Below are 27993 nucleotides of genomic sequence, written 5' to 3' on the forward strand. Positions count from 1 at the left end.
ATCTCTGTATCTAGTTTACTTCCCCCAAGTAGTTACTTTCTGTTATAGTAATTTCTTCATTTCTAGAGGTAGTATATATAGGTAATGTCTAATAGCAAGGTCTCTGGAACCAGACTATCTGATTTGAAATTCTAACTCTGCCACTTACAAGTCTTATAACCTTGGACAAGCTGATTATTCTTTCTCGGCTTCAGTTTCCTCACTTGTAAAATTGGGATAATAAGAGCACCAATCTGATAGGGTTATGAGAGTTAAATTAATTAATACATTGAAAGCTTTGGGAATAGTGCTTTGTAAATAATAATAGGTATTTAAGAGTTTGCTGTTAATACTGATTTTAAAGTATATATCACAATCAGTAATGATCTTATTGACTTTGTCCCTGCAGTAGCACATAAGCATGTCTGCCAAGTTCACTGCTATATCCTTATCAATCAGAGCGCTTTGCATATAGTGTCTAATCAAAAGATGAGAATCAATGGATGAAATCTTTTTCTCATTTTCAGCCTTCATCTCTCAATCTTTTGTCTATGCTCTAGTCACTTCCCACCACAATTTATACAACATTTTACATGCTAGAACAGAGTCCATCTACAATTGTAACTGAAATAGTTCTCTGTGGCTTCTCTTAAAATGAGTTCCTCTATTATTCAGGCTTTCTTTCCCTCATGAGATGAAGAGTAAACTTCTAATCTTGACTTCAAATATATCCATCCTTTGATGGTATTCTCCTGTTTGTTTTTACAACATGTTTTAATGAAAAATGTCAAGACCAAAAAAAGGAGCATTATAGCAAACATTGAGGACTTCTCAAAATTAGCAATGCTAACCTTTTGTTGTATTTTCTACAGATTTTTTTTTAAGAACTAGAATCATAAAGACACGATTGAAGGGGCGCCTGGGTGGCGCAGTCGGTTAAGCGTCCGACTTCAGCCAGGTCACGATCTCGCGGTCCGTGAGTTCGAGCCCCGCGTCGGGCTCTGGGCTGATGGCTCAGAGCCTGGAGCCTGTTTCCGATTCTGTGTCTCCCTCTCTCTCTGCCCCTCCCCCATTCATGCTCTGTCTCTCTCTGTCCCAAAAATAAATAAACGTTGAAAAAAAAAAAATTTAAAAAAAAAAAAAAAGACACGATTGAAGTCCTTTTTCTGTCTCACCTAAAACCTTTTTTCCTTTCCCTCCCCAGAGAAAATTACTAACTTGAAATAAATGAGTACCTTTGCCATCAATGCTTGTGTGATTTTTAAATTTTTACATAAGTTGCATTGTATTGTAGAGATCATCCTGCTTTTTCACTAAACGTTCTAACATTCATTCTTAGAGACTTATGTTGATAGAGCTTTATTTACTTCATTTTAATTGTTGATCATATTGTGCAGTAGGGGTGTACTACAGTTCGTATGCTTTTAAAAGTCAGTTTGTCTGTTGGCACACATTTGGTTTTTCCCATTCTTTGCTTTTAAAATTTTTAAAAATTTTTTTGTTTATTTATTTTGGACACGGAGAGAGAGACAGAGAGCATGAGTGGGGGAGGGGCAGAGAGAGACTGAGAGAGAGAGAGAGAGAGACAGAATCTGAAGCAGGCTCTAGGCTCTGAACTGTTAGCACAGAGCCTGACGTGGGGCTTGAACTCAAAGACCGCGAGATCATGACCTGAGCCCAAGTTGGACGCTCAACTGGCTGAGCCACCCAGGCGCCCCTGTTCTTTGCTTTTAAATGAAACAATTCAGTGGGTGTTTTTGTACATGGCTACTTACATAAGTGTATGCATTTCCTTAGTGTGTAGATCTAGAAGTGTTAGGCTGTAAGATATGAAGAATTTAAACTTCATTTAAGATCACACATTGTGTCATGCCCTTACCACCTCTACATATATTTTTTTGTTTTCTTCAACCTCAGTTTATGTACTCTGTTGTCATTAAATGGGCTTCTTTTTCCTGTCTTCTCCATTTCTCCGCTCAGAATGCAACATGTTCATGTAACACCTTAATTCTCTGTATCACATCTTCTCTAAAAGTAAGTTGTCGAAATAGAGATTGGAAGATGGCGACGTAGGAGGACACTGGGATCACGGCGTCCTGCTGATCGCTTAGATTCCACCCACATCTGCCTAAATAACCCAGAAAACAGCCAGAAGATGAGCAGAACGGACTCTCCAGAGCCAAGCGTAGACAAGAGGCCCACGGAGGAGGGTAGGAAGGGCAGAAAGGCAGTGTGCGCTACACAGACTGGCAGGAAGGAGCCGGGGCGGTGGAGGGGCAGCCCGTCCAGCAAGGCAGAGCCCCCGACCCCGAGTCTCGCTTGCAAAAGCAGAGGAGCCGGACTACGTGAGCTCCGACAGCCAACGGGACTTAACATCTAGAATGTTATAAGTAAACAGCTCTGCTCAGAGAGCGGGAGGGCGAGAGGACACTGGGAGGGAGAGGTGTTGAGCCCCAGAAGACAGAGCTCAGCTCAGCGTGGAACAAAGGCACTGGCCAGCGCCATCTCCCTCTCCCATCCCCCAGCCGAAATCCCAAAGGGAACCAGTTCCCATCACTGAACTTGCTTGCACCGTGCAAACACCCAGTGCTGTGCTTCTGTGGATCCATCCCTCCAACGGACTACCTGCCTCCCTCCCGGTGCTGCAGGACTCCTTCCACAGGGAACCACCAATGGCAAAGCGAGCTAAGCCTGCCCCTCCCGCCCCTGTGCACCTTGCAGATCCACCCCAGCTAATTCGCCCTTGGCCGCATCCCATCAAAGCAGCACCACAAGCCTGGCAGTGTGCAAGTAGCCCAGACAGGGACCACACCACTCCACAGTGAGTCCTGCCCCTAGGAGAGGGGACGATAAGGTACACACCAGTCTGACCGTGGCCCCAGCGGTGAGCTGGGGACAGACATCAGCTCTGAGTGCAGCCCCATCCACCAACACAAGTTACTCTGGACAGCACAAGGGAAGTGCCCTGCAGTTTGGAGCCACCCCAGGGACTACCCTAAATGACAAAACGGAAGAATTCTCCTCAAAAGAAACTCCAGGAAGTAGCGACAGCTAACAAATTGATCAAAAACGATTTAGGCAGTATAATGGAACAAGAATTTAGAATAATAGTCATAAAATTAATCACTGGGCTTAAAAAAGTATAGAGGACAGCAGAGAATCTATTTCTACAGATATCAAGGGACCAAGAAACAGTCAAGAGGAGCTAAAAATGCTATAAATGAGGTGCAAAATAAAATGGAGGCAACCACAGCACGGATTGAAGAGGCAGAGGAGAGAATAGGTGAATTAGAAGATGAAATTATGGAAAAAGAGGAAGCTGAGAAAAAAACAAAATCCAGGAGTATGAGGGGAGAATTAGAGAACTAAGTGATGCAATCAAACGTAACAATATTTGTATCATAGGAATTCCAGAAGAGGAAGAGAGAGACAAAGGGGCTGAAGGTGTACTTGAAGAAATAATAGCTGAGACCTTCCCTGATCTGGGGAAGGAAAAAGGCACTGAAATCCAAGAGGCACAGAAACTCCCTTCAGACGGAAGTTGAATCGATCTTCTGCACGAAATATCATAGTGAAACTGGCAAAATACAAGGATAAAGAGAAAATTCTGAAGGCAGCTAGGGATAAACAGGCTCTAACCTACAAAGGGAGACCTGTAAGACTAGTGGCAGACCTATCTGCTGAAACTTGACAGGCTCGAAAGGAATGGCAGGAAATCTTCAATGTGATAAACAGAAAAAATATGCAGCCGAGAATTCTTTATCCAGCAAGTCTGTCATTCAGAATAGAAGGAGAGATAAAGGTCTTCCCAAACAAAAACTGAAAGAATTCATCACCACTAAACCAGCCCTGCAAGAGATCCTAAGGGGAATCCTGTGAGACAAAGTACCAGAGACACCACTGCAAGCATGAAACCTACAGACATCCAATGACTCTAAACCCATATCTTTCAATAATAACACTGAATGTAAATGGACTCAATGCTCCAACCAAAAGACATAGGGTATCAGAATGGATAAAAAAAACAAGACCCATCTATTTGCTGTCTACAAGAGATTCATTTTAGACCTGAGAACACCTTCAGATTGAAAATGAGGGGATGGAGAACTATCTATCATGCTACTGGAAGTCAAAAGAAAGCTGGAGTAGCCATACTAATATCAAACAAACTAGACTTTAAAGGCTGTAACAACAGATGAAGAAGGGCATCATATAATAATTACAGGGTCTATCCATCAGGAAGAGCTAACAATTATGTGCTGAATATGGGAGTCCCCAAATATATAAAACAGTCACAAACATAAGCAACCTTATTGATAAGAATGTGGTAATTGCAGGGGACTTTAACACCCCACTCACAGCAATGGATAGATCATCTAGACACACGGTCAATAAAGAAACAAGGGCCCTGAATGATACATTGGATCAGATGGACTTGACAGATATATTTAGAACTCTGCATCCCAAAGCAACAGAATATACTTTCTTCTCGAGTGCACATGGAACATTCTCCAAGATAGATCACATACTGGGTCACAAAACAGCCCTTCATAAGTATACAAGAATTGAGATCATACCATGCATCCTTTGAGACCACAATGCTATGAAACTTGAAATCGACCACAGGAAAAAGTCTGGAAAACCTCCAAAAGCACGGGGGTTAAAGAACACCCTACTAAGGAAACAATGGGTCAACCAGGCAATTAGAAAAGACATTTAAAAATATATGGAAACAAACGAAAATGAAAATACAACAATCCAAACACTCTGGGATGCAGTGAAGGCAGTCCTGAGAGGAAAATACGTTGCCATCCAGGCCTATCTCAATAAACAAGAAAAATCCCAAATACAGAATCTATCAGCACACCTAAAGGAAATAGAAGCAGAGCAGCAAAGACACCCCAAACCCAGCAGAAGAAGAGAAATAATAAAGATCAGAGCAGAAATAAACAATATAGAATCTAAAAAAACTGTAAAGCAGATCCATGAAACCAAGAGTTGGTTTTTTGAAAAGATAAACAAAATTGATAAACCTCTAGCCAGGCTTCTCAAAAAGAAAAGGAAGAGGACCCAAATAGATAAAATCATGAATGAAAATGGAACTATTGCAACCAATCCCTCAGAAATACAAGCAATTATCAGCAATTATAAAAAACTATATGCCAACAAACTGGACAACCTGGAAGAAATGGACAAATTCCTAAGCACCCACACCCTTCCAAAACTCAAACAGGAAGAAATAGAAAACTTGAACAGACTCATAACCGGTGAAGAAATTGTTCCACAAATAAAAGTCCAGGACTAGATGGCTTCCCTGGGGAATTCTAGCAGACATTTAAAGCAGAGATAATACCTATCCTTCTCAAGCTGTTCCAAGAAATAGAAAGGGAAGGAAAACTTCCAGACTCATTACTTTGATTCCTAAACCAGACAGAGACCCAGCAAAAAAAGAGAACTACAGGCCAATATCCCTGATGTATATGGATGCAAAAATTCTCAATAAGATACTAGCAAATCGACTTCAACAGCATATAAAAAGAATTATTCACCATGATCAAGTGAGATTCATTCCTGGGCTGCAGGGCTGTTTCAACATTTGCAAATCAATCAACATGATACATCACATTAATAAAAGAAAAGATAAGAACCATATGATCCTGTTAATCGATGCAGAAAAAGCATTTGACAAAATTCAGTATCCTTTCTTAATAAAAACCCTCAAGAAAGTCAGGATAGAAGGAACATACTTAAACATCATAAAAGCCATTTATGAAAAGCCCATAGTGAAATGGATGAGGAAAAACTGAGAGCTTTCTCCCTGAGATCAGGAACACAACAGGGATGTCCACTCTCACCGCTGTTGTTTAACATAGTGTTGGAAGTGCTAGCATCAGCAATCAGACAACAAAAGGAAATCAAAGACATCAAAATTGGCAAAGATGAAATCAAGCTTTCATTTTTTGCAGATGACATGATATTATACCTGGAAAACCCAAGAGACTCCACCAAAAGTCTGCTACAACTGATACATGAATTCAGCAAAGTCGCAGGATGCAAAATCAATGTACAGAAATCAGTTGCATTCTTATACACTAATAATGAAGCAACAGAAAGACAAATAAAGAAACTGATCCCATTCACAATTGCCCCCAAAATCATAAAATACCTAGGAATAAACCTAACCAAAGATGTAAAAGATCTGTATGCTGAAAACTATAGAAAGCTTATGAAGAAAATTGAAGAAGATATAAAGAAATGGAAAAACATTCCGTGCTCATGGATTGGAAGAATAAATATTGTTAAAATGTCACTACTACCCAAAGCTACCTACACATTCAATGCAATCCCAATCAAAATTGCACCAGCATTCTTCTCGAAGCTAGAACAAGCAATCCTAAAATTTGTATGGAACCACAAAAGACCCTGCATAGCCAAAGTAATATTGAAGAAGACCAAAGCAGGAGGCATTACAACCCCAGACTTTAATCTCTCCTACAAAGCTGTATTCATGAAGACAGCATGCTGTTGGCACAAAAACAGACACATAGACCTTTGGGATAGAATAGAAACTCCAGAATTGGACCCACAAAAGTATGGCCAACTAATCTTTGACAAGGAGGAAAGAATATCCAATGGAAAAAGACAGTCTCTTTAACAAATGGTGCTGGCAGAACTAGACAGCAACATGCAGAAGAATGAAACTAGACCACTTTCTTACACCATTCACAAAAATAAACTCAAAATGGATAAAGGACCTGAATGTGAGACAGGAAACCATCAAAACCCTAGAGGAGAAAGCAGGAAAAAAAACTCTCTGACCTCAGCCGCAGCAGTTTCTTACTTGACCCATCTCCAAAGGCAAGGGAATTAAAAGCGAAAATGAACTCTTGGGACCTCATGAAGATAAAAAGCTTCTGCACTGCAAAGGAAACAATCAACAAAACTAAAAGCAACCAATAGAATGGGAAAAGATATTTGTAAATGACATATCGGACAAAGGGCTAGTATCCAAAATGTATAAAGAACTCACCAAACTCCACACCTGAAAAACAAATAATCCAGTGAAGAAACGGGCAGAAAACATGAGTAGACACTTCTCTAAAGAAGACATCCAGATGGCCAACAGGCACATGAAAAGATGCTCGACGTCACTTCTCATCAGGGAAATACAAATCAAAACCACACTCAGATACCACCTCATGCCAGTCAGAGTGGCTAAAATGAGCAAATCAAGAGACTGTAAAATGCTGGCAAGGATGTGGAGAAATGGGAACCCTCTTGCACTGTTGGTGGGAATGCACACTGGTGCGGCCACCCTGGAAAACAGTGTGGAGTTTCCTCAAAAAATTAAAAATAAATCTACCATATGACCCAGCAATAGCACTGTTAGGAATTTACTCAAGGGGTACAAGAGTGCTGATGCATAGGGGCACTTGTACCCAAATGTTTACAGCAGCACTTTCAACAATAGCCAAATTATGGAAAGAGCCTAAATGTCCATCAACTGATGAATGGATAAAGAAGTTGTGGTTTATATATACGATAGAATACTACTTGACAATGAGAAAGAATGAAATATGGCCTTCTGTAGCAATGTGGATGGACCTGGAGAGTGTTATGCTAAGCGAAAGAAGTCATACAGAGAAAGACAAATACCATGTTTTCACTGTTATGTGGATCCTGAGAAACTAAGCAGAAGACCATGGGGGAGGGGAAGGAAAAAAAAAGAGAGGGAGGGAGCCCAACCATGGGAGACTCTTAAAAAACTGAGAACAATCAGGGTTGATGGGGGGTGGGAGGGAGGGAAGGTGGGTGGTGGGTATTGAGGAAGGCACCTGTTGGGATGAGCGCTGGGTGTTGTATGGATATCAATTTCACAATAAATTTCATATTAAAAAATAAAAGTAATTTGTCTCATAGTCTTGTAGCACTCAACTGATAAGTTATTTGTGCCCATTCTTCCACTTACCAAAAGTCTCTTCCCCTCCTAAATACCATCTTAAAATCATTTTATGTATTTGTTGATAAATGTCATTGCTAACCACCTCTCTTGGGTTTCACAGACTCCTTTAGGTCAAGGTAGTTCTTCTCCTTTGTTCTTTTAAAACGTAGCTAATACTTACTGCAGCTTTGTTGCCTTTTGTGGTTCCTCACTAAATTTTTGTATGCTAGTAACTGTTTATAAATCACTTAGACATTTAGCATTTTGAAATGTTGGTGCTTATATTCTTGTTCAAGTGACTATGAGAATGTGAATTTACATTCTTTCCAAGTACAGCATAAACTGTTTTCCTTGTCTTTCTCACTAGAGGCCTTTAAGCAATTGGTTGTGTTGATTGCTAACCTTAGGAGAAGCTGATGTGTATTGGTCTTGTTTTCATAAATGTGCCTCCCTGGTTACATGTTTTACCCTACAGGAAGAAATACAGCATTGTGTTCATCTAATGAAATGACAATTAATAACCAGGTAGTCATAACGGAGGGAAGATGCAGTGTACTTTGCCAAATTCTATTTCAGATAACTTCAGTAATGTTATTCTTTTTTTCCCTCAGTATTCAAGGGGAGAGTACTTAATTTTTACCTGTAGGAGCCAGATTTCTTCAACACAAAAACAATTGATTTTTTGATATTTTGTTAACCTAGAATAAACTGATTTTCGTTGCGTAAAAGTAAAGTTTTTTGGGTTTTTTTTTTATGCCTAACTTTTCAGTTCTTTTGTGCTGTCAAACCAAACGTTAGGGCCTAGGCATAATAAAGTATGCTTTGAATTAACAGTATCAGTTTTGCATTTTGTTGCTGAAAATTCTATCTGAAATTTTCACTAGAGAAACTCCACTTTCATGGATTGCATAGTCTGTATTTACGAATGTTGATCCTAATTCCGCCCTGCATTGTCTCCTTGGAGAAGAAGACAAACATAACTGTGCTTATTTATCATTTGGAAACTACTAGGCTTCACATTGTTCCTTAACCACAAACTGAATCCTTATTGCCAACCAGGTTTGCATGGCTTGATACTTAAGTTTACAAGAGATAGAGAAATGAAGAAAAACTGGATGAATACTTGGCAGTTATGATAATTCAGTCTTGATTAGCTTTACTGACCATTAATATGAAGTTAATAGTGCTGTCTTCCTGTGCACCAAAGGACAATACATATCCTATCCATGTGAAAAGAATTTTTACTTTTTGCATTGAACACAATATTGAGGAGTTAGTACATAAGTATTCTTGAAATATAGGTGCTCTAAAAACGCAAATTGTCATTCCTCTTGGTACATATGTATGATAATAGAGCATTGTGGGTAAGAGCCTGGAGTGGTGCACCTGTCTGATTCATATCCTTGTCCCCATGCTTACTAGCTGGGTGACCTTGGACAAATCCCTTAATCCTCTCTGTGCCTTAGTTTTCTAACCTGTAAAACAGAGATAATAATAGGACCTACTTGGAATTGTTGTGAGCTCAAAATTTACTAAAAATGAGAGGTAGTAGAATAGTACCTGGCATATAGTAAGCTATATATTAGTGTTTGTTATGGGTGGTAATTATTTGTGTTTCTTTTGTAGATTGCCTGTTCCCCATTTCTCTTTTTTTCCTTTTGATTTATAAAAACATCTTTACTTTGTAGACTTTGATCCTTTTGTGTTAGAAATAGTTATTTTATCATTTGTCTTTTAGTCTTTGTTATACTTTGTCATACCAAAATATTAAAACTTTATTGTAAGTTTGTTAATATTTCTTTGATAGCTTCTAGATTTTTTATGTCGTGCTTGGTAAGCGCTTCCCTTCCCAATAATTATAAAAATAGTTCTTATTTTTCCTTGTACTTTATGGTTTATTTTATTAGGTTACAATCTTTAATTTTACCTTTGATTCCCTTTTGCTTATGGTGCCAGGTAGGTGCCAACCTTTGTATATGCTTCTGAAGATTTTATATATACAGACATTTATCTTTTTTGGCTACCTGGGAGCACAGAAATTGTATAGAATCAGATCTCTGACTTGGTTCTAATAACGTGTTAGCAATTGCTGTAATGTTTATTCAAAGTTGAATATGAATTTAGAGTACATATATCCATCTCTTAGATTGAAACAGATTCTTGAGACATTCAATTTGCAAATATCAGTAACAGTAGATACTCAGATGTATGTGCTTAATAAATACCAACATTTTGCTAACTTTCTGTAAGTTGCCTTTCAGTTGGAGAAACTTAACAAATTCATGTATGTTTTTAAGTCACTTTCACTTACTGTATAACAATGTATTACATTAAGGTGGTACATTTAATTGACTGCTAATTGCATTGGCAGAGATACCATATCCCTATCTTGTAGGTCCTATACTTGACCTTCCCACATGCCCATACAGACTCCAGAAGCCATACAGCCCTGCAGAAGTGTAGGTATTGTGCCAAGATAAAACAGTTTTGGTTTTAGTGAATACCAGAAAGCTGGAATATCTCTTTTATCTGAAGATTTGGAGAAGAAAAACATTTTATTTAAAACAAAAGCATTAGTATTCAGAGAAGAATGGAGAATTTTATAATTTTTTTTTAATGTTTATTTATTTTAGAGAGAGAGACAGAGTACAAGCGGGGGAGGGGCAGAGAGAAAGGGAAACACAGAATCCAAAGCAGGCTCCAGGCTCTGAGCTGTCACCACAGAGCCTGACACAGGGCTCGAACCCACGAGCTGTTAGCTCACGACCTGAGCTGAAGTCTGAAGCTTAACCAACAGCACCCGAAGAATTTTGTGAGTTTTTAATGTTAAATTAGAAGGCTAAGAATGAGAGCCCCTTGAGGCTATGTATCCAGGCAAGCACTTCCTTTCTCAGGTATACCCACATCCACACAAACTAGTGTTCTCCTCTTTTGACCTTTGTAGGGTATATTCATAGGAAAACTTGAGGTATACAAAGCCACTAATGGGCCTCCTTTCAATCTGCTATCATGCAGGGTACAGCCAGCACACAGCAAACTCAGCCTCAGCCAACTGCTGACTTAGAATGATTCTAACCATGGAAAAGAGCTGATATTTTTGAGTGCCCACCTGTTGGAGAGGGTGTAGTAGATGCTTTACGTTTACATTTATTCTTCCCAATAAGTTTATGAGCTAAATACACTGTTTCCTACTTTATAGCTCAGAAAATTATGGCTCACAAAGATTAGTAATTTACCAAAGTCATAACTGGCAGATCTGGGATTTAAACTCTGGTGTAATGCTACTGCACTTGATAATTATCTCTTTCCCAGGAAATAGTAACTGGTCATTTTGGTTCAGAATCATTTATGTAATTTATCAAGGGGTGTGGAATATTGACAATTATTGGTCACACACATTTGTTGTGTGACTTTGGACAAGTCACTTCACCTCTAAGTGCTAATAGCTTGTGTGGTAAATTAGATTGGACTGGGTGTCTTTAAGGTTCATTGGGGTTCTTCAGAACTAAGTATTTGCCTCTTCACATTGTGCCTCTTCTTCATTAGCCCTTGCACTGTTGCTTTTTTTTTAATTTCTTATATGGATTACAGCCTTTGCTTTTTTAGAATTTCAAATTTCAAGGCTTCATGATTGAATCACGAATCACTTTGCAAAAAAACGTAGTAATTTAGCTGTTTAGTGAGTGCTGCCATCTTGTGTCTACCATTTTATGAGAGAAAAAGTTAGAACTTAGAAAAATCATACTGAAGTATTTTTTGTTGTGTTTGTTTTTTGCAGGGGGAAAAAAACACATTTCATTTGATTTAGTGGGCCAAAAACCTCAGTCAAATAGAGAGGACAATGTCATTTAGCAAACAACTTTGACATTTGCTTATGTTGCCTCCTTTTTGTTATCCCTTAGTCAGACAGTGAAATTGAGATGTGAAAACTAATGTGAATTTATATATCAGGGTTCTAAATTATTCTATTTCAAGATAGTTTTTGAAGAGCTAGTATAAGATGTTAATGGTTCTATGATGCATGGTTGGTAATACTAGCATCCTTTCTCTTGGTGCTTACACCTTACTTGTTCTGTTGTTTCACCTTAAAATTGTACTTTTCAGTTTATTAATAGACAACAAAACTATCAAAGGAAAATGGAAGAGCAATATAGGATTTTTAGAGCGATTTGTTTAGTATGATGTATTCATTTATAGCATAAATACATAAAATGAAACTGACTTTAAAAACAGATGACACTTAAAGAATTTTGGCATTTCAGATGTCTTTAAAAATAATCTTTCTACCCTTTAGACATTTACTTTTAACAGACCATGTGGGTTTCTTTGAAAATGTTAAATGGCTTATTATAGCCTTTTGTTCTTTTGTGCTCTTAAAAATCTAGAGTGTGATCATTATTCAAAATTATAGTCTTCCATTAAATCCATAGAGTTGGAGCTCTGGAAGAAAACTCTTTGGAGTTAAACATTCTTGGTTGCAATCTTAGACAAACTTTTTTTCCTTTATAAAATAAATAAATATCTCTCTTACAACACTGACCACATACTAAATTCTTGTTATGAATTAGTTCCCTAGCTTTCTTCTCCCCTCTGCTTTTACTGCTAAACTCTGTAGGTGGCCTCAGTGACTTATTTAGGCTCACAAACTAATACATGTCAAAATTAGTTGTAAGTATGCATTCTGACTTTTGTTTAAGACAAGAAACTAGTAAATTCACCAACAGTAACATTTTTAATTTCCAAATTACTATGTAGTGTTCCTCCCCTTGGCTCTTTTGTTAAAATGTTTTTTCTTATTTTAATTTTAGGCCACTGAAAGGTATGATATATTTGATTCACGACAGTCCATTTCAGGCCAGGAATCTACAGTGGTGACAAGGACATGGGACTCCTCCTGCCAGATTCCAGATGGTTCAATACACTTGACATCCTGGCTGACAACTGTGAAAAAGAACCTTGGATTACTTTATTTTATTTTTGTGGGACACCACAATCCCAATTCCATAGGACACATCAGGTAAACTGTCTTATCACTCAAGAAAAACATACCCCTTTTTCTTTTAAAATCTTACATATGAAAAGCAGGGAGCCAGAGTATTTTAAGAAATGCCCTACCCTTTAATAACCTTGTTGTTTTGAAAATAAGTCAGTTAACTCTGGTATGGAATATAATTAAGGAAGACTTTTTTTTTTTTTTTTTTTTTTTTTTTTTTTTTTTTTTTTGAGAGAGAATCCCAGGTGCTGTAAGCCCGACCTAGGTCTCAATCTCAGGAGGAACTGTGAAATCATGACCTTAACTAAAATCAAGAGTTGGACGCTTAATCAACTGAGCTATCTAGGTGCCCTAAGGAAAACTTTTTAAAATCAGTTTAGTCTACCTGTGACTTTAGAATCTATTTCTCCCTCTTTTTTTTGTTTGTTTTTTTTTGTGTGGGTTTTTTTTTTAACCTTTTCAGATGTGTTTATGGATTTCTGAAATTTGTTTAGGTATTTGTTTATGATTATGTGAGGTGATACATTGTGGTAACCATTTCACAATATATACGTATCATATCATCATGTCATGCACCTTAAACTTACACATTGTTTTATGTCAATAATATCTCGATAAAGCTAGAAAAAAAATAGAAGTTGTTTACATCAAGTTTTGTTCTATAAGGCCACATTTCTCACAGGTTCAAAAATGACAGCTGTCCCTGATGCACTGCTATTTGGTATCAGCATAAAGTGTTTTCTTAAACTCACTAAAGGTATGAAATATATTGGCATCTTACGCATTTGATTTTCTGAGGAATCTGTATACTAAAATGTCTGATAATAGGTGTTGTTTGTCACTGAATCACATGTCAGGAGAGTTTTCAATGCTTGATTCATAATGCAGATTATTAATGCAGATTACCAACTGTGTTTTGTATAGAATGTTGCTGGTTTTTTTTTTTTTTTTTTAATTATTTCCTTTTAAAAATTTGGAACTTTAGGCATCTAAATGAAGGCTATAATAGAAATATATTTTTCTTACAGGAAGATACTCCTGAAATCCTTTTTAGAAAAAGGTAAATCTCTATTTACCTTTATAACTACAACCATTACTTTAATATGGATCACTCCTTAATGTTTCTTAAGACCCTTTAAAAGTTGTGTGTGTGGGGCCCCTGGGTGGCTCAGTCGGTTAAGCATCTGACTTTGGCTCAGGTCATGATCTCGCGGTGAGTTCGAGCGCCACGTCCTGATCTGTGCTGACAGCTCAGAGCCTGGAGCCTGCTTCACATTCTGTGTCTGTCTCTCTCTCAGGCCCTCCCCACTCATGCTCTGCCTCCCTCTCTCTCTCTCTGCCCACCCCCAAAAATAAGTGAACTTTAGAAAAATAATTTTTAAAAGTGGCATGTATTTCAGAATCACCTCATACCCTTACTGTAGCTCTTATCTCATTGTATACCTTTTTTAGTGTATATGTCTGCCACTAAATTCTATAGTTTTTGAAAGTAGGAATGTTGCTTCTATCTTGTTTAAAGCCAACATTATTCCTGGACCATAGAAGGCATCAGTCAATATTGTATAGTAACTGAATTTAAGAGATGTTTCAAACTGAATTTAAATTTTTTTTCTTTCTTGCTAAGGCTTCAAGTTCCCTGTAGAATTCTAAAATAACCTTTGCTGATGAGGATGTCTGATACTGTTACTGTAAAAAATGAAACTGAAACAATGAAGGATTTGGAGGCAGAAGTGAAAGATAAAACCAGAGTTGAAAATCTTATCAAATCAGAAAACTATGGGAAGATTTTGGCAGAGAAGAATGAACGTTGTATTGACAACAATATTGATTTGCAGGTAAACAGGATTTTCTCTCTGACTACAAATACTAATTCTCAAGATACAATTATACTCTTTATACCAATCTCACGCTCAAAATTCTAAAAGGGTAAGTTGACCCTTTGGGATGTGTTTACTAACTGTTTTTTGAGCTATCTGGATCAGATTGTTGAGTGTAGCTCTTTGAATTGCTTGTATCTTTGATTTGCTTTGTATTTACTTATAATTGCTTTCATTTGTATGTGTCCAATTCATTTTTTATTGGGTTTCTACTTTTTTGTACTCCTCTGCACCTATTAGCATCATGAGAGTTCAGGATCTAACCTAAGAACCCTTAAAGGAGAGAAGAATAAGTAAGATTGCAAACTGTAGAAGTTTTCTTGGCAAAAACAACCCTTAAGGGAAGCAGTCACCCATGACTGAGAACAGAGGTCGCTGGGAAAAACGAATTCATGTGAGGCTTTTGCTGCTACACATATATGATTTAGAATTAACTACTGAGAAGGCTTTTAATTCCAGGCATAGATGGAAATTGATGAATTGGTCAACAGATTCAAGATAGGTAAAAATTATTTCAGGTAGTACTTACAGTATTCACTTCTGAATGTTCTAGTAATGTCCCATGATTTGTGAGTCAGGAAGATGGCATAAGGGCTTGGTTTACTGAATTTTTAGTGAATTTGTTGCCTAAGGCAACAAAAGTGGTTTTTTGCCAGTATTTAACTGATAGATGGACTGGCCTGGAAAGTCCAAAACTATTTCGCTCACATATCTGACACCATGGTGGGAACGGCTGAGATGTCTTCTCACCTGGAACTGGGAGCATCTCCCTGCGGCCCCTCCAGCATGGCTGACCAGGGTAGTAGTCACACTTACTATGTGATGACTCAGGGGTCACAGAAAGAATGTTCCAGGAACCAACCACAGCTGCAAGCATTCTTTTGACTAGGCTTAGAAGTCCCAGAATGTCTCTTCTGTCATCTTTTGATGACATATGTGAATAAAGTTAGCCCAGATTCAAGGGAGGAGCAATTAGAGTCTCCATCTCAGTAGGAAAGAAAGACCTTTAATCTACCACAAAACTTTAAAATATTATTTCTAACTCATTTGTTTTAGTTTAGCCCTATGAATAAAGAATTCTAGGTTGGAGAAAATATTTTACCGTTATTCTGTCATTCTTATTACATCCTGAAGATCTCGAGGGCTACTTTTTTATAAGCATAAAGGGCTATTTTTTTAATATACTTTTCTTATAAGTAAAGAAGTTTCTTTTAAGGGTTATTTCATTCATTCAGTCAGAAACTTTGTTTATTCCCCATTATATGCCAGAAATGTGTTAGAAAATGAAAGCAACTCACATAGCTATAAAAAGGCATTTAGGCCCCACTGATTAAGTATAGTCAAGTGGTAATTACCTAAGAAATTGGCAGAAATACTTTTCCTAGTGATTTTTAGTAATAGCACTTTTTAAAACAAATTGCCAAGCTTGCCGTCACTACACTGTGATGGCAGCATGCCAGTATCCTGATTGAATCAGAGAAAATCTGCTAAAATTCTACTGCACTTATTATTGAAATAGTAGAAGATTTCCTTTTAGTCCCTTTTTTATACCTAATACTCCCTTTTCCAGGTCATGCTTATAAACAAGCGATCAGTTTGGATTATTGCATTTCTTACTGTGTGTGTTGTGTTGCCCTTGGCAGTAAGCACTGTTGAATCATGGCACAGTTCATACTATAGGAATATAGGAAAATTGCATGCATTCCCCAAACACTTATTGAAAGCCTATTCTATGCAAAGGAAATACTATAGTAAGCAAAAATGAACATGGTCTCTGACATACTGCATTCAGCATCATGACTATAAAGATTGGGAAGAGAAACAAAGAGAACATGAGAATTCATCTTATATTAATCTGTTGAATGCTATATTCACAGTTTGTTCAGATGTGTGTTAAGAGTTTACTGTATGTGAGAATATTTACTCTGCTTGGAACTTTTTGAGATCCAACATGCCTCCATGCAAGGTGTCTGGCAAGAGGCTTACAGTCAAAACAACTTACATGGAAGAGATTTAAGTAGTGGAAATTAGAAATGGAAGTAGATTAATAAATATAAAAGTTTTTTCCTATATTTTTACCTATTATAATGTAAAAAAAAGTCAACTGTGTTAAGCATCAGTAGAATAGTCTTGTTACGAAAAATCTGGCTAATAAAAAATTATCTTTTAACTTACTATGGAGTTACCTTGTGACATACTAGTAGACATTTCATCTTTCTTGGGTACCTTTAAGATGCTGGCTAAAGGTTTAATTTTAATAGCCACTGTATTTACTTAAATTTAGATGTGTATATCAACTTATATATGTTTCCTATTAAGAATTTTGAATAAACCAATATATTGCCTATTTCCTTGTCTATCATTCTGAATAAACTTATATCTGTTGTCTTGCTTCAACCCAGTAATACTTGAAGTGACTTAGAAAAATGAAAATGTTTCCTCAAGAAGCATATATTTCATCCATTCCCAAGTCTTAATTTCCTGACCACCCCCTTAGTGCTTTATTTAGAAAAAGTCATTTTTGAACGAAGGGATGTAGTAGCTTCTATAATACTGTGAAGACATCTTACAGTTTTCTACTATGTTAAAGTGTTAAAGATAGCATTTATATAAAAAATTTTATCAAACTGGAGAGAGGACAGCAGACATTGGACATTACCTTCGATGATTACAAGTGGACTATCTCATAGAGCTCCTTAACCATTGCATTTATATGTAATTCTGCTGGCGTGACTCTCTTTTTTAAAAATGTTAGTTGTGTTCTTCATTCAGAGTTATATTTCGGGTTATAATCTTTTATAGAAGTTTTAGAATTACTTCCTTAAGAATACTTCAGTGCTAATTTGAGCGATCTGTGTACATTAATGTCAAGAAGTTAACTTACCTACATAATTACTGTGGGGTTGGTTCTGAACTGTTGATTATGGTCCCAGATAATTGTGCAAAGAGTTTTTGCTGAGTAATTTTTCTACTGCCACACGCTATTCCTATTACAGATATTAAGTTGTATATTGGACTTTTTATGATTGTATAATAATTAGAAGATTGGAGTGATGAGGAGTCAAGCTTCTAAATCCAGAAAAATGTTCGACTACAACTAATCTTTAATGAATGGTGGGGGAAGGGGAGAAGTGTTTGCTTTGGTTTTCTTTGTATAACTGATTAATATGCCCTCTGGTGTTCGATTTTTCTCAGGGATAGAATTTTCAGATTAAATTTAGGGTGAATTACTTGTCTTGATTTTTTGTAGTCATTTATTTCAAATGTAGAATTAGAAATCTTGTGCTCTGCTTACTATATATTCAACTTCCCCATTCTTTTTTAATTGTATTGTTGTACAGGACAAATGCTTTGTGTAGGGGTACTCATCTGTGTACATGTGTATATAAACACAATCCAAACCTATTTTAGAGCAGATTAAACAATGATCCCTCTCCCAACAAACTATTTATTGAACAATAGGATGGCCAGTCCAGATTGTGTTGGTAACCTTTGTTGTGGAGGAAATGAGAACTGATTTTTGTTTACAACTAGACCTTTATGTGCCAAAGAGCATGAACAGCTTCTGATCTATATGAGTGAATTTACCAGACAAAATCAGTTGAAGTAGGTGCTTAGTATACTCTGTTTCTGTAGCAGGCCTTTTGATAGTCAAGACAAAATACCTACATCTTGTATCCCCAGGTGAGCTCCAATGCCTTTCTTTAAAAAAAGGGAAGATGGGCCATGCAAGAGACAAGAAAACAATGGCAATCTAATAGGGTTATCAGAAAAACTCAAGGTACAGACCACATTGACCAACAGGAGGTTAACAGGCATTAAATTATTTAATTGATGAAACATGTAAAGAAGTTTTTGTTTAAATTTTTTTCTTTTTTTTTTTTCTCAACGTTTTTATTTATTTTGGGGACAGAGAGAGACAGAGCATGAACGGGGGAGGGGCAGAGAGAGAGGGAGACACAGAATCGGAAACAGGCTCCAGGCTCTGAGCCACCAGCCCAGAGCCCGATGCGGGGCTCGAACCCACGGACCGCGAGATCGTGACCTGGCTGAAGTCGGACGCTTAACCGACTGCGCCACCCAGGCGCCCCAAGAAGTTTTTGTTTAAAGGATTGAATGAGGGGTGCCTGGGTGGCGCAGTCGGTTGAGCGTCCGACTTCAGCTCAGGTCACGATCTCGCGGTCCGTGAGTTCAAGCCCCGTGTTGGGCTCTGTGCTTACAGCTCAGAGCCTGGAGCCTGTTTTGGATTCTGTGTCTCCCTCTCTCTCTGACCTTCCCCCATTCATGCTCTGTCTGTCGCTGTCTGTATAAAATCATACAGATCTTAACTGTTTTCCTTTTTCTCCAACAAAGATATAAAGGATGTATCTAACATACCCGGTATATAGTGAGAGCCTAGCTAGTGGTAGGTATAGAATCTAGGTAGATTCTCTATCTATAGAATAAATATTCTATAATAGTTATTATCATCAGCACGTTACTAATTATTTATTACTAATAGCACAACAACATGGCTTGTTAGAATAGTCCCTTTATTCTCACACAGCATTCTTTTTTTTAGTAGTAAAACACAAAATAAAACTTATTTCTTGACATAAGCTCCCCAGAATTGCAGTGAAGTACTCTGTTTCTTTGCATTAAGTTCCAGATTTGTGTATTATACTTTTATTGTCTTTTATTAATATTTAATGAATTCAACTTTTTTTTTTTAATGTTTATTTTTGAGAGAGGCAGAGAGAGCGTGAGCAGGGGAGGGGCAGAGAGAGAGGGAGACACAGAATCCGAAGCAGGCTTCAGGCTCTGAGCTGTAAGCAGAGCCTGATGCGGGGTCAGACTCACAAACCATGAGATCATGACCTGAGCCGAAGTCGGACGCCTAACCAACTGAGCCACCCAGTTGCTCCAGTCAAATGATTTTTGAAAAGGGTGCCAATACCGTGGAGAATGATAGTCTTTTCAACAAATGGTGTTGGAACAGCTGGATATCCACATGCAAAAGAAGGAAGTTGGAGCTTTACTTAATGCCATATATAAAAATTAACACAAAATCTATGAAAGACTTAAATGCAAGAGCTAAAACTATGAAGCTCTTAAAAGAATACAGGGAGGAAACATCATGACATTGGATTTGCACTGATTTCTTAGGACACCAAGGGGATTTTTTCAGTCCCCAGCCCCACCACCTCCAAGACATCTCCAGTTCCCAGGGATACCTGCTGCGATCTGCACACCCAAGACAGAAAGGGCCATGGAGCTGGAGCTGCCAGACCTATTAAAAGTTGACGACTTTAAGGAAGTCAGAGGGTGAACACTGCATAGCCACAAAACAGACTGAAGGAGGTGTGGGGTAATACCCCCAAGATTCTGAATCTCAACACCCTCCCAGCTGGTACCAGTATTGGACTATACTTTGAACAGTGAGGATGTTGGATACCTAAGACAAAAGCAACAATGCTAATAAAGGAAAACAACCATTAACCTGTGGAAGCTACCCCAACCAAATGATTAGTGAAGCCAGACTCCCTGAACATTGGGTATTTCCAGCAGAAACACACATAGCCCAGAGCAGCAATACACTGATGATGGCCCCACAGACAATGGGAGGAAAGCCACTGGCCTGGTTCAGTATTACCAGAGAGAATGTGACATTTTCAAGAAAGGAGTTGATGCTGAGATCCGAGACAAGACTATATTAGTCTTCTGGTGCCAGACCCAGACAATGTGTGTTTGGGTTCAGGCTGGATGCGTTTCCATTTGAATATCATGGACATCAGTGGAGGTATTCATCACCACCATCACCCTTTAAGAACCTGAGGAAGAAATGCCTTGGAAGAGACGTGCCCTCTGTTAATCCCATTGACATTTCTTCCAAAGAAGATCCTGAGTCCGCAAGAGATGCTCAAGGTAGTAACTTACCATTTTGTAGTTAAATTCATAAAACTCAAACAGTCACAGCTAAAGTTCCCAGAGTTTATCTGAGCACCCCTTCCGTTTTCCAGATATCCATGCCCAGGTCACTTGGAGAGCCAGTGGATAACCAAGAGTCACCTCCAGCCTTCTACCTCCATGTGGTTTTTCCAGAGCAGTGATAGTCATCTTTCCCAAGCTTATTTTTGCCCAACTACCCTAAAAGCAGCATCTGTGTTTCTGTGCATTTTATAGTGAACCCAAGCTCTTTTTGTTGAGTCTTGTAAATGCTACAACATTTGCAAAACTGAGGACACTCCAAGAGGCATCCCTGACCACAGCTGGAGTTTGCTTCCTAATTAGTGAGACTTGGCTAATGAGAGTCAGATAAGATAGCCAAAGTGTTCTCAAGATGGATGGGTTTTGGAAGGGGAAAATAAAATGCTAAGCTCATATGCATACATACTACCAATTGGCTCAGGAAGATATTCAGCATCTCTATCAAGCAGGTGAGAGGAGACTAGGGACAGATGAATCTTGCTTTAATATGACTCTTGCCATTAGTATCTTCTCTCAGCTAAAAACTACCATGGAGGGGTATTCCAGGATGGCTAATCAAGATTTGTTAAGCTGTGTTGGCCGTGAATTAAAAGTGGTCTGAAGACCCATCTTCCACTATACCCTGAACCGCCTTGCTTTTTTTACTGAGAGGCTCTGCTATTCCATGAAATGTGCCAACACATGTCTCCACCCTGATCAGGATCATGGTCACTGGAGAGATCGATCTTTTATAGATAAAACAGGTGTTCAGTCAGGTGTATCAGAAGATTGTAGGCACAGTGATTGCAAGTGACACCGGTGGAGATTAGCAGAGGCTTCCTTTGGCCATGGTGGGCCAGTAGGAGGTACTTTTTTAAATGAATGAAGCCATTCAAAGCTTATCCTTCAACTCAGTGACTGACCTGCTTGCAGCAATATCAGTTATCACTTAATCAAAAGAGCTTTTTACTAAGGGCTGTGTCAGAGTAATGTGCTTGGTTTGCATATGTAGTTATTGCCTTAATTCCAGTGTTATTTTTTTCTCGTATACAATCCATTTAAAGCCATATCACGATATTGCAATAATGCAGTGTTTGTAAAGCATAATTCTCACTGCTTTTACTCTAATCAGGATACCAAATGGAATGTGAATCAAAATCTCAAACGGGGGGAGGGTGATTACTTTTATGACATTAGATTTGGCAATCATTTCTTGGCTATGACACCAAAGGCACAGGTAACAAAAGAAGAAAAGACAAGTTAGATTTCATGAAAAAAACTTCTTAATTGTGCATTACAAGACACTGTCAACAGAGTAGACAGACAACCCATAGAATAGGAGAAAATATTGTAAATCATGTATCTGATAAGTGATTAATAACCAGAATATATAGAGAATTCCTAAAAACACAAGTACAAAACAACCCTATTCAAAAATGGGCAAAGGACTTAAATAGACATTTCTCCAAATATCTATGAATGGCCAGTAAGTGCATGAAAAGATACACATCATCATTAAACATTAGGGAAAAGCAAATCAAAACCACAATGAGATACTACCTCATACCCATTTGGATGGATATCAAAAACCAGAAAGCACGTTTTGGCAAGATGTAGGGGAATTAAAACCTTGTACAATCTTGGTGGGAACTTAAAATGGGACAGCCACTAGTGGAAAGCGGCATAACAGTTAATAAAAAACTTAAAAATAGAACTACTATGTGATCCAGCAATTCCACTTTTAAGTCCCCTCCCCCCCCAAAAAAAATTAAAAGGATTTTGAAGAGATATTTGTACACCCACGTTCATAGCAACATTATTCACAATAACTGAAACATTGAATCACCTCAAATGGATCCATCAACAGATGAATGAATGGGTAAGCGTGTTTTGGTATATACATAAAATTGAATATTACTCAGCCTTAGGAAGGAAATTCTGCAACATGCTACAACCTTGAGGTCATTATGCTAAGTGAAATAATCCAGTCACAAAAGGCAAATACTATGTGCTTTCACCTTTATGAGGTACTTAAAGTAGTCAGAATCATTAAGACAAAGTAGAATGGTTGTTGCCAGGGGCTGGGGAAAGGAGAATGAGGAGTTAAATTTAATAGAGTAACTTTCAGTTTTACAAGATGAAGAGTTATGGATGTGGATGGTAGTGATGGTTGCACAACATTATGAATGCATTTAATACTACTGATCTGTACACCTAACCGCTAATATGGTAAATTTTATGTGTATTTTTCACTAATTTAAAAAAAAAATGAGGAAAAAGTAAAAATTATTCCTTAAAAAGATACATTTTTAAAATAATTTTATTCCTATTTAAAGTCAAATCTGGCTGCCAAAATGATACCAAAATGTAAAACAAAGGCTGTTTGTTTTAATACACACAACATGTTTTCTCTGCTTTGTTGTTATGTATATATTATGTAATTTCAGTTCTTTGCTATTTGAAGTGAAGTTATAACTGATTTTTATTGAATAATGGCCCTTTGGCATTTTATAATCTATTTAATGTAGTAGTGTATTAGTTTTCTATTGCAGCATAGCGTATTACTGTAAACTTAGATGCTTAAAAGTAGCATCCACTTGCCAACTCAGAGTTCTGTTGAAGCTAAGTTGGGTTCAGCTGAGTTCTTTGTTTAGGGTTTCACAAAGCCAAACTCAAAGGTGTTGGCCAGCCTAGGCCCTTATCTGGAGACTCAGGGAAGAATTTGCTTCCAAGCTCATTCCAGTTGCTAGTGTAATTTAGTTCCTTGCAGCTAGCTTTAAGTTTGAGGTCCACGTTTCCTTGCTGACTTCTCAGCCACGGGCTGCTTACTCTCTGCTCCTTAGAGCCTGCCTGCAATCCTCCCATGGCCTCTCCATCTTCGAAGCCAACACTGGTGTGTCATGTCCTTCTCACCCGTTGTTTTCTGACTTGCCCTTCTCCCAACCAAAGAAAACTTTCAGCTTTAAAAGAGCTCTCATGAATGTGTCAAACCCTGCTGGATTATCTGTATCTTATGATGGACTGAATTGGGACTTTAATTACGTCTCCAAAACCCCCTCACAGCTTTACTTAGGTTAGAGTTTGATTAAATTATCAGGGGATTGGAATATGGGGAGACCATCTTTAGTATTCTGTCACAGGTAGTAGTCTGAAGGTTTTGGGTTCTGGTGGACTGTTTAGTAATCCTGAACTTGGACTCTAAGGTTCCTGAGACCAGAAATAGTCTTATTCATCTGTGTAGCCCAGTGTGTGGCAGTGTCATGTATACAAGCAGGAATTCAGAACATGTTAAATGAAATCACATTGAGATTTTACCTCTTTTTTTATCTTTATTGTTATCAAAAGTTCCTTATGAATTAAAACTGAGATGGTGAATGCATGTATGAGTCTATAAAAACTCTAAACAATTACTGTAGGGGTAATATACAGTATCCCCACTTAATTTTTTTTTAAGTTAAATCTTAGGTCTAGTGATTAGAAATAGGACATAGGTTTTCTGACATGCTAGGTTCCTAACTTTTAATAATCTATTATATATAGTGCTTTAGGTTTTATAGAGCACCTTTTTTACTCTGCTGTTTAATTGAAGCTATTCAGGAGCCTTGAAAATTAGTACAAATCATATGAACTTTTATACAGATGAGAATAAACCGAAAAAAATTTGACCAGGATCACCTACTAATAAGCAAAGCTAGAAATTTAAAGTCAACCCTTCTACTTGGGAAATACAGTTTGTACTTGCCATTTAATCATCTCTTTTAAAATTTTTCAATAGACTGGGGTGCCTGGGTGGCTCAGTCAGCTAAGCTGACTTCGGCTCAGGTCATGATCTCATGGTTTGTGAGTTTAAGCCCTGCGCCGGGCTCTGTGCTGACAGCTCAGAGTGTGGAGCCTGGTTCGGATTCTGTTGTCTCCCTCTCTCTCTTCCCCTCCTCTGCTCATGCTCTGTCTCTCTCTGTCTCAAAAATAAGTAAAACATTAAAAAAAAATTTTTTTTTAATTTTTCAATAGAAAGTTTTGTACTCTTGATGCTTAAAATTGTAAGGGTTTAAGAGAAGGGGAGTAAGTCACAAATTCTTTTCCCTTCTAGTGCCTTGGACCTCATTTAGTTATGTGGATTTTCTGGTGTTCATCTATTGATTTTCTCCCACTTTTTGGCCTGTAAGTCCTTACTGCATTATGTAGCATAACTTTTTTAATTCTGCTTTTAGATATCAGTACAGACTTAGAAATCCTCTTGAACAAATTAAAGAGGAAAGTAAATAGAAACAGAAGACAGTACCGACATGCAGAAGGTCTCATAGGCAGGAAGCACTGACATATGCATCTGTGTGCACTTCCATGCCGTTTTCTTCTTTATTTTTTCTACTTTTCTTTTGTTATTGCTAAATGACTCTGGTAATCCAGAGTCAAAACTCCCCAAAATATAGTGCCTCTTATATTTCAAGAACTTTGGATACAAAATGGGTACCAGGACACACTCGTACTGCAGATTCTCATTTTTTCTTCTTCTTCCTCTTCGAGAGAGAGAAAGACAGAAAGTGAGAGTGAGTGAGTAGGACAGAATCTTAAGCAGGCTCTTTGCCCGGCATGGGGCCCGATGCGGGGTTCAGTCTCACCACAGTGAGATCATGACGTGAGCCGAAATCAAGAGTCAGATGCTCAACCAACTGAGCCACCCAGGAATCCCCAGATTCCCATTTCTGTTGGTTTTACATAAGGCTTTTTTGGGTGGAAGAATGAAATAGTGGCTTTTTTTTTTCATATGCAAAGCATACTAATCTAGGTATTAAGAAGGACTTTTTCACCTGTTTTATGTTTGGTACCAAACTAGCTTCCTGGTTTTAATGTGTATGAATGATAGATACCTATTGGGGATTGGGGTTGAGAGGTAGATTGAAAGGAGGTGGGAAGAAGTAAAGTGTTTAAAACCTGTCTGGCTTCATTTCATAGGCACTTCAGCTGCTTTCCCAAACCAGAGCCTGGTATCACAAACTAGAGCTGGTTGTCCCAGCGGGTGTCCAGGTCGTGTGATCTTCCAGTCATGCTGAATGAAATGCATATTGTAACTGCCCTCTTTTCTTTCTGCTTCTTTGCCTTACCCTAGACCAGGCAAATAGGATTCCATCATTAATAAACTGGTGGTGTACCTCTTTATAGTGTTAAAAAGACTCAGTAGATATGTGATGGTACTCTGACTCAGTGTGCATTTAAAGCATTCTTAGTAAGTTTGGAAACTTTTCTAAGCATAGCTACTTAAAATCACTCAGGTGTGTGTGCATGTGTATGTGTGTGTGTGTGTATGTTTTCCTCACCTTAGCTAAAATGTAATATGTTATAAAATTCTTAAGAAGTATATTTTATTTTAGTGTATCTAATTAGTTACTTTATAAGTTCCATTTAACTCAGTTAACATGGAAATTTTGGCCATTTGCTGACTTAAAGAAAATACCAAAATACCCACAGAAGGATTTTAGAGAATCTTCTATAAGTGTGATTCTGGGAGGAATCAATACTTTTTTACTTAAAACCAACTTTGATTTCCTCATTTCCAGTACTTTGTGCAGGTAGTTTCTCTGTGGTTTAGGATTATGAATTAAGCAACAAACATTTTGTTTCAGTGTGAAATTTAATACGAATCTTTCTTGTGTGTTCAGCGGCCATTGCAATCCTTTGGACAGACAGGAAAAAGGTCTAAGGTATAGTAAATATATTTTGTGCTGGCATGCCAAGGGCCTTCCTTCATGCTTGATGAATCCTTGTTTTCATACAGCGCTGCATTCAGTTTAGTTTTGTCATATTTTGTTTGGGGCAGAAAGCTTATTTTGTTTTATTTGGGGTTTTTGTCTTGCCTAGTCGCTTTTGTGCATTGCTTTTATATCTTTAATGGTTCTCTATCTTTAGAGAAAATGGCTTTCTCACCATTCTTTGGTTTTTGAAATTGGAATTAGTCCCATTCTTGCTATTGCTGTAGTTTTCAAAACTATATTTGTTTTCCCTCTTAACAAAGGGTTTTAGTGGTATTTAATGATATATTTAACTTGCGCATTTCACCTACTTTTATACATGGCAGAAGCTATAAAGAAACTTTAACTCTAGGGGGCTTTTGGATATGCCCTAGATTTGTGAAATGTAGTGTTAATTTTAAATACTTCTCTTTAGTCGAGCTCAAAGTTAAAGCTAGTTCGGAGCCTTGCAGTGTGTGAAGAATCTCCACCACCCCCTACAGCAGAGATATCACAGGAGAACCAGGTAAAAAAAAAAAAAAAAAAAAAAGAAAAGAAAAAAGAAAAACAAAAGCAAAAAATTGTTATTTAAAGGCATGGTACAATAACCTGCTTCCTGGAGAGTATTTTTTCATAAGGTTAAATAAAAGTTGTATATGCATGTGTGTGCATTATGTATGTGTTTTCATTTGTTTGCTTTATTTTAAATGAGTGAAGCTAATTTCATAATACCACCAAAGATACAGATAAAAGTCGGGAAAACCTCATTGCTTCAATCTGAGGCTTGGTGCAGTGGTTTCTCTCTGGAGAAATTTAGGGATTATATAATTAACTGGGAAGATGACTTTAAGGGATTATAAATAATTATTGAAAAGTTATAAAATATTAAGTAGTACTTCTGAGCATAACTGTGATGAAATTTGCCCTTTTTATTTTGGCTTTTATAAATTTGTTAAACACTGCTTGTGTGTGAAGAGGAGACTACCCAAGACTTTGGCTTGATATATTATTTTACTTATTAACCTGAATGCATGCTGAAGCCAGTTTTCTAGTTAGGTTGGCCATAATAGTTTAATACTTCTCATTTCTCTTCTGCCTGTGCCTGTAAAATATTAAACAACTGAGGTTCAAGCAAATGGTTCAGTTTGCCTTTTATATATTCTTTTTAATGCTATGACTTTACTTTTCTGATAATCTTAGCCATGCATTGATCTTTGTCTCATGTTACCTTTGGACATTTATCCCTAAATAATTTAGGATGCTTTACCAATGTTTTTATCAGTGTGATAACTTTGCCTGTTGGTGATTTGTTCTACTTCTTAAGAGTTTGAGCAGCCTGATATCCCGTTCTGCATCAATAATAATTTTCAAAGAATTGAAGCAACTTTGGTTATTTAAGAAACTGTGACTAAAACAAGGGAAGGGGGGAAAAAGGCCATGATAGGTTGTACAACCTTTTTTTTTTTTTTAAATAAATGCCAGTTGTACATTAATTCAAAAGAAAAAAAAAAGATTGTTATACTTTGCCTT

General features: G+C 37.5%; 1 protein-coding gene across 32 annotated transcripts in view; it reads left to right on the plus strand.

The window, feature by feature from the left end:
• Positions 1 to 27993, plus strand: part of R3HDM1 (R3H domain containing 1) — a 206436-nt gene that overhangs the window by 63538 nt on the left and 114905 nt on the right. For 13 of the 32 annotated variants that reach the window (XM_045479635.1, XM_045479651.1, XM_045479652.1 and 10 more), the window contains exons 2-3: positions 12730 to 12938; positions 14539 to 14749. In XM_045479635.1, the coding sequence (XP_045335591.1) occupies positions 14579 to 14749 (171 nt within the window). In that variant the 5' untranslated portion in view covers positions 12730 to 12938; positions 14539 to 14578. Of the gene's footprint in view, positions 1 to 12729; positions 12939 to 13942; positions 13974 to 14535; positions 14750 to 26394; positions 26437 to 26899; positions 26990 to 27993 lie in introns of all 32 variants that reach the window. The other 19 variants (XM_045479626.1, XM_045479627.1, XM_045479630.1 and 16 more) reach the window with 4 other exon arrangements.

This window comes from Leopardus geoffroyi, chromosome C1 (genome assembly GCF_018350155.1).
Source record: "Leopardus geoffroyi isolate Oge1 chromosome C1, O.geoffroyi_Oge1_pat1.0, whole genome shotgun sequence".
Classification (NCBI taxonomy): Eukaryota; Metazoa; Chordata; class Mammalia; order Carnivora; family Felidae; genus Leopardus; species Leopardus geoffroyi.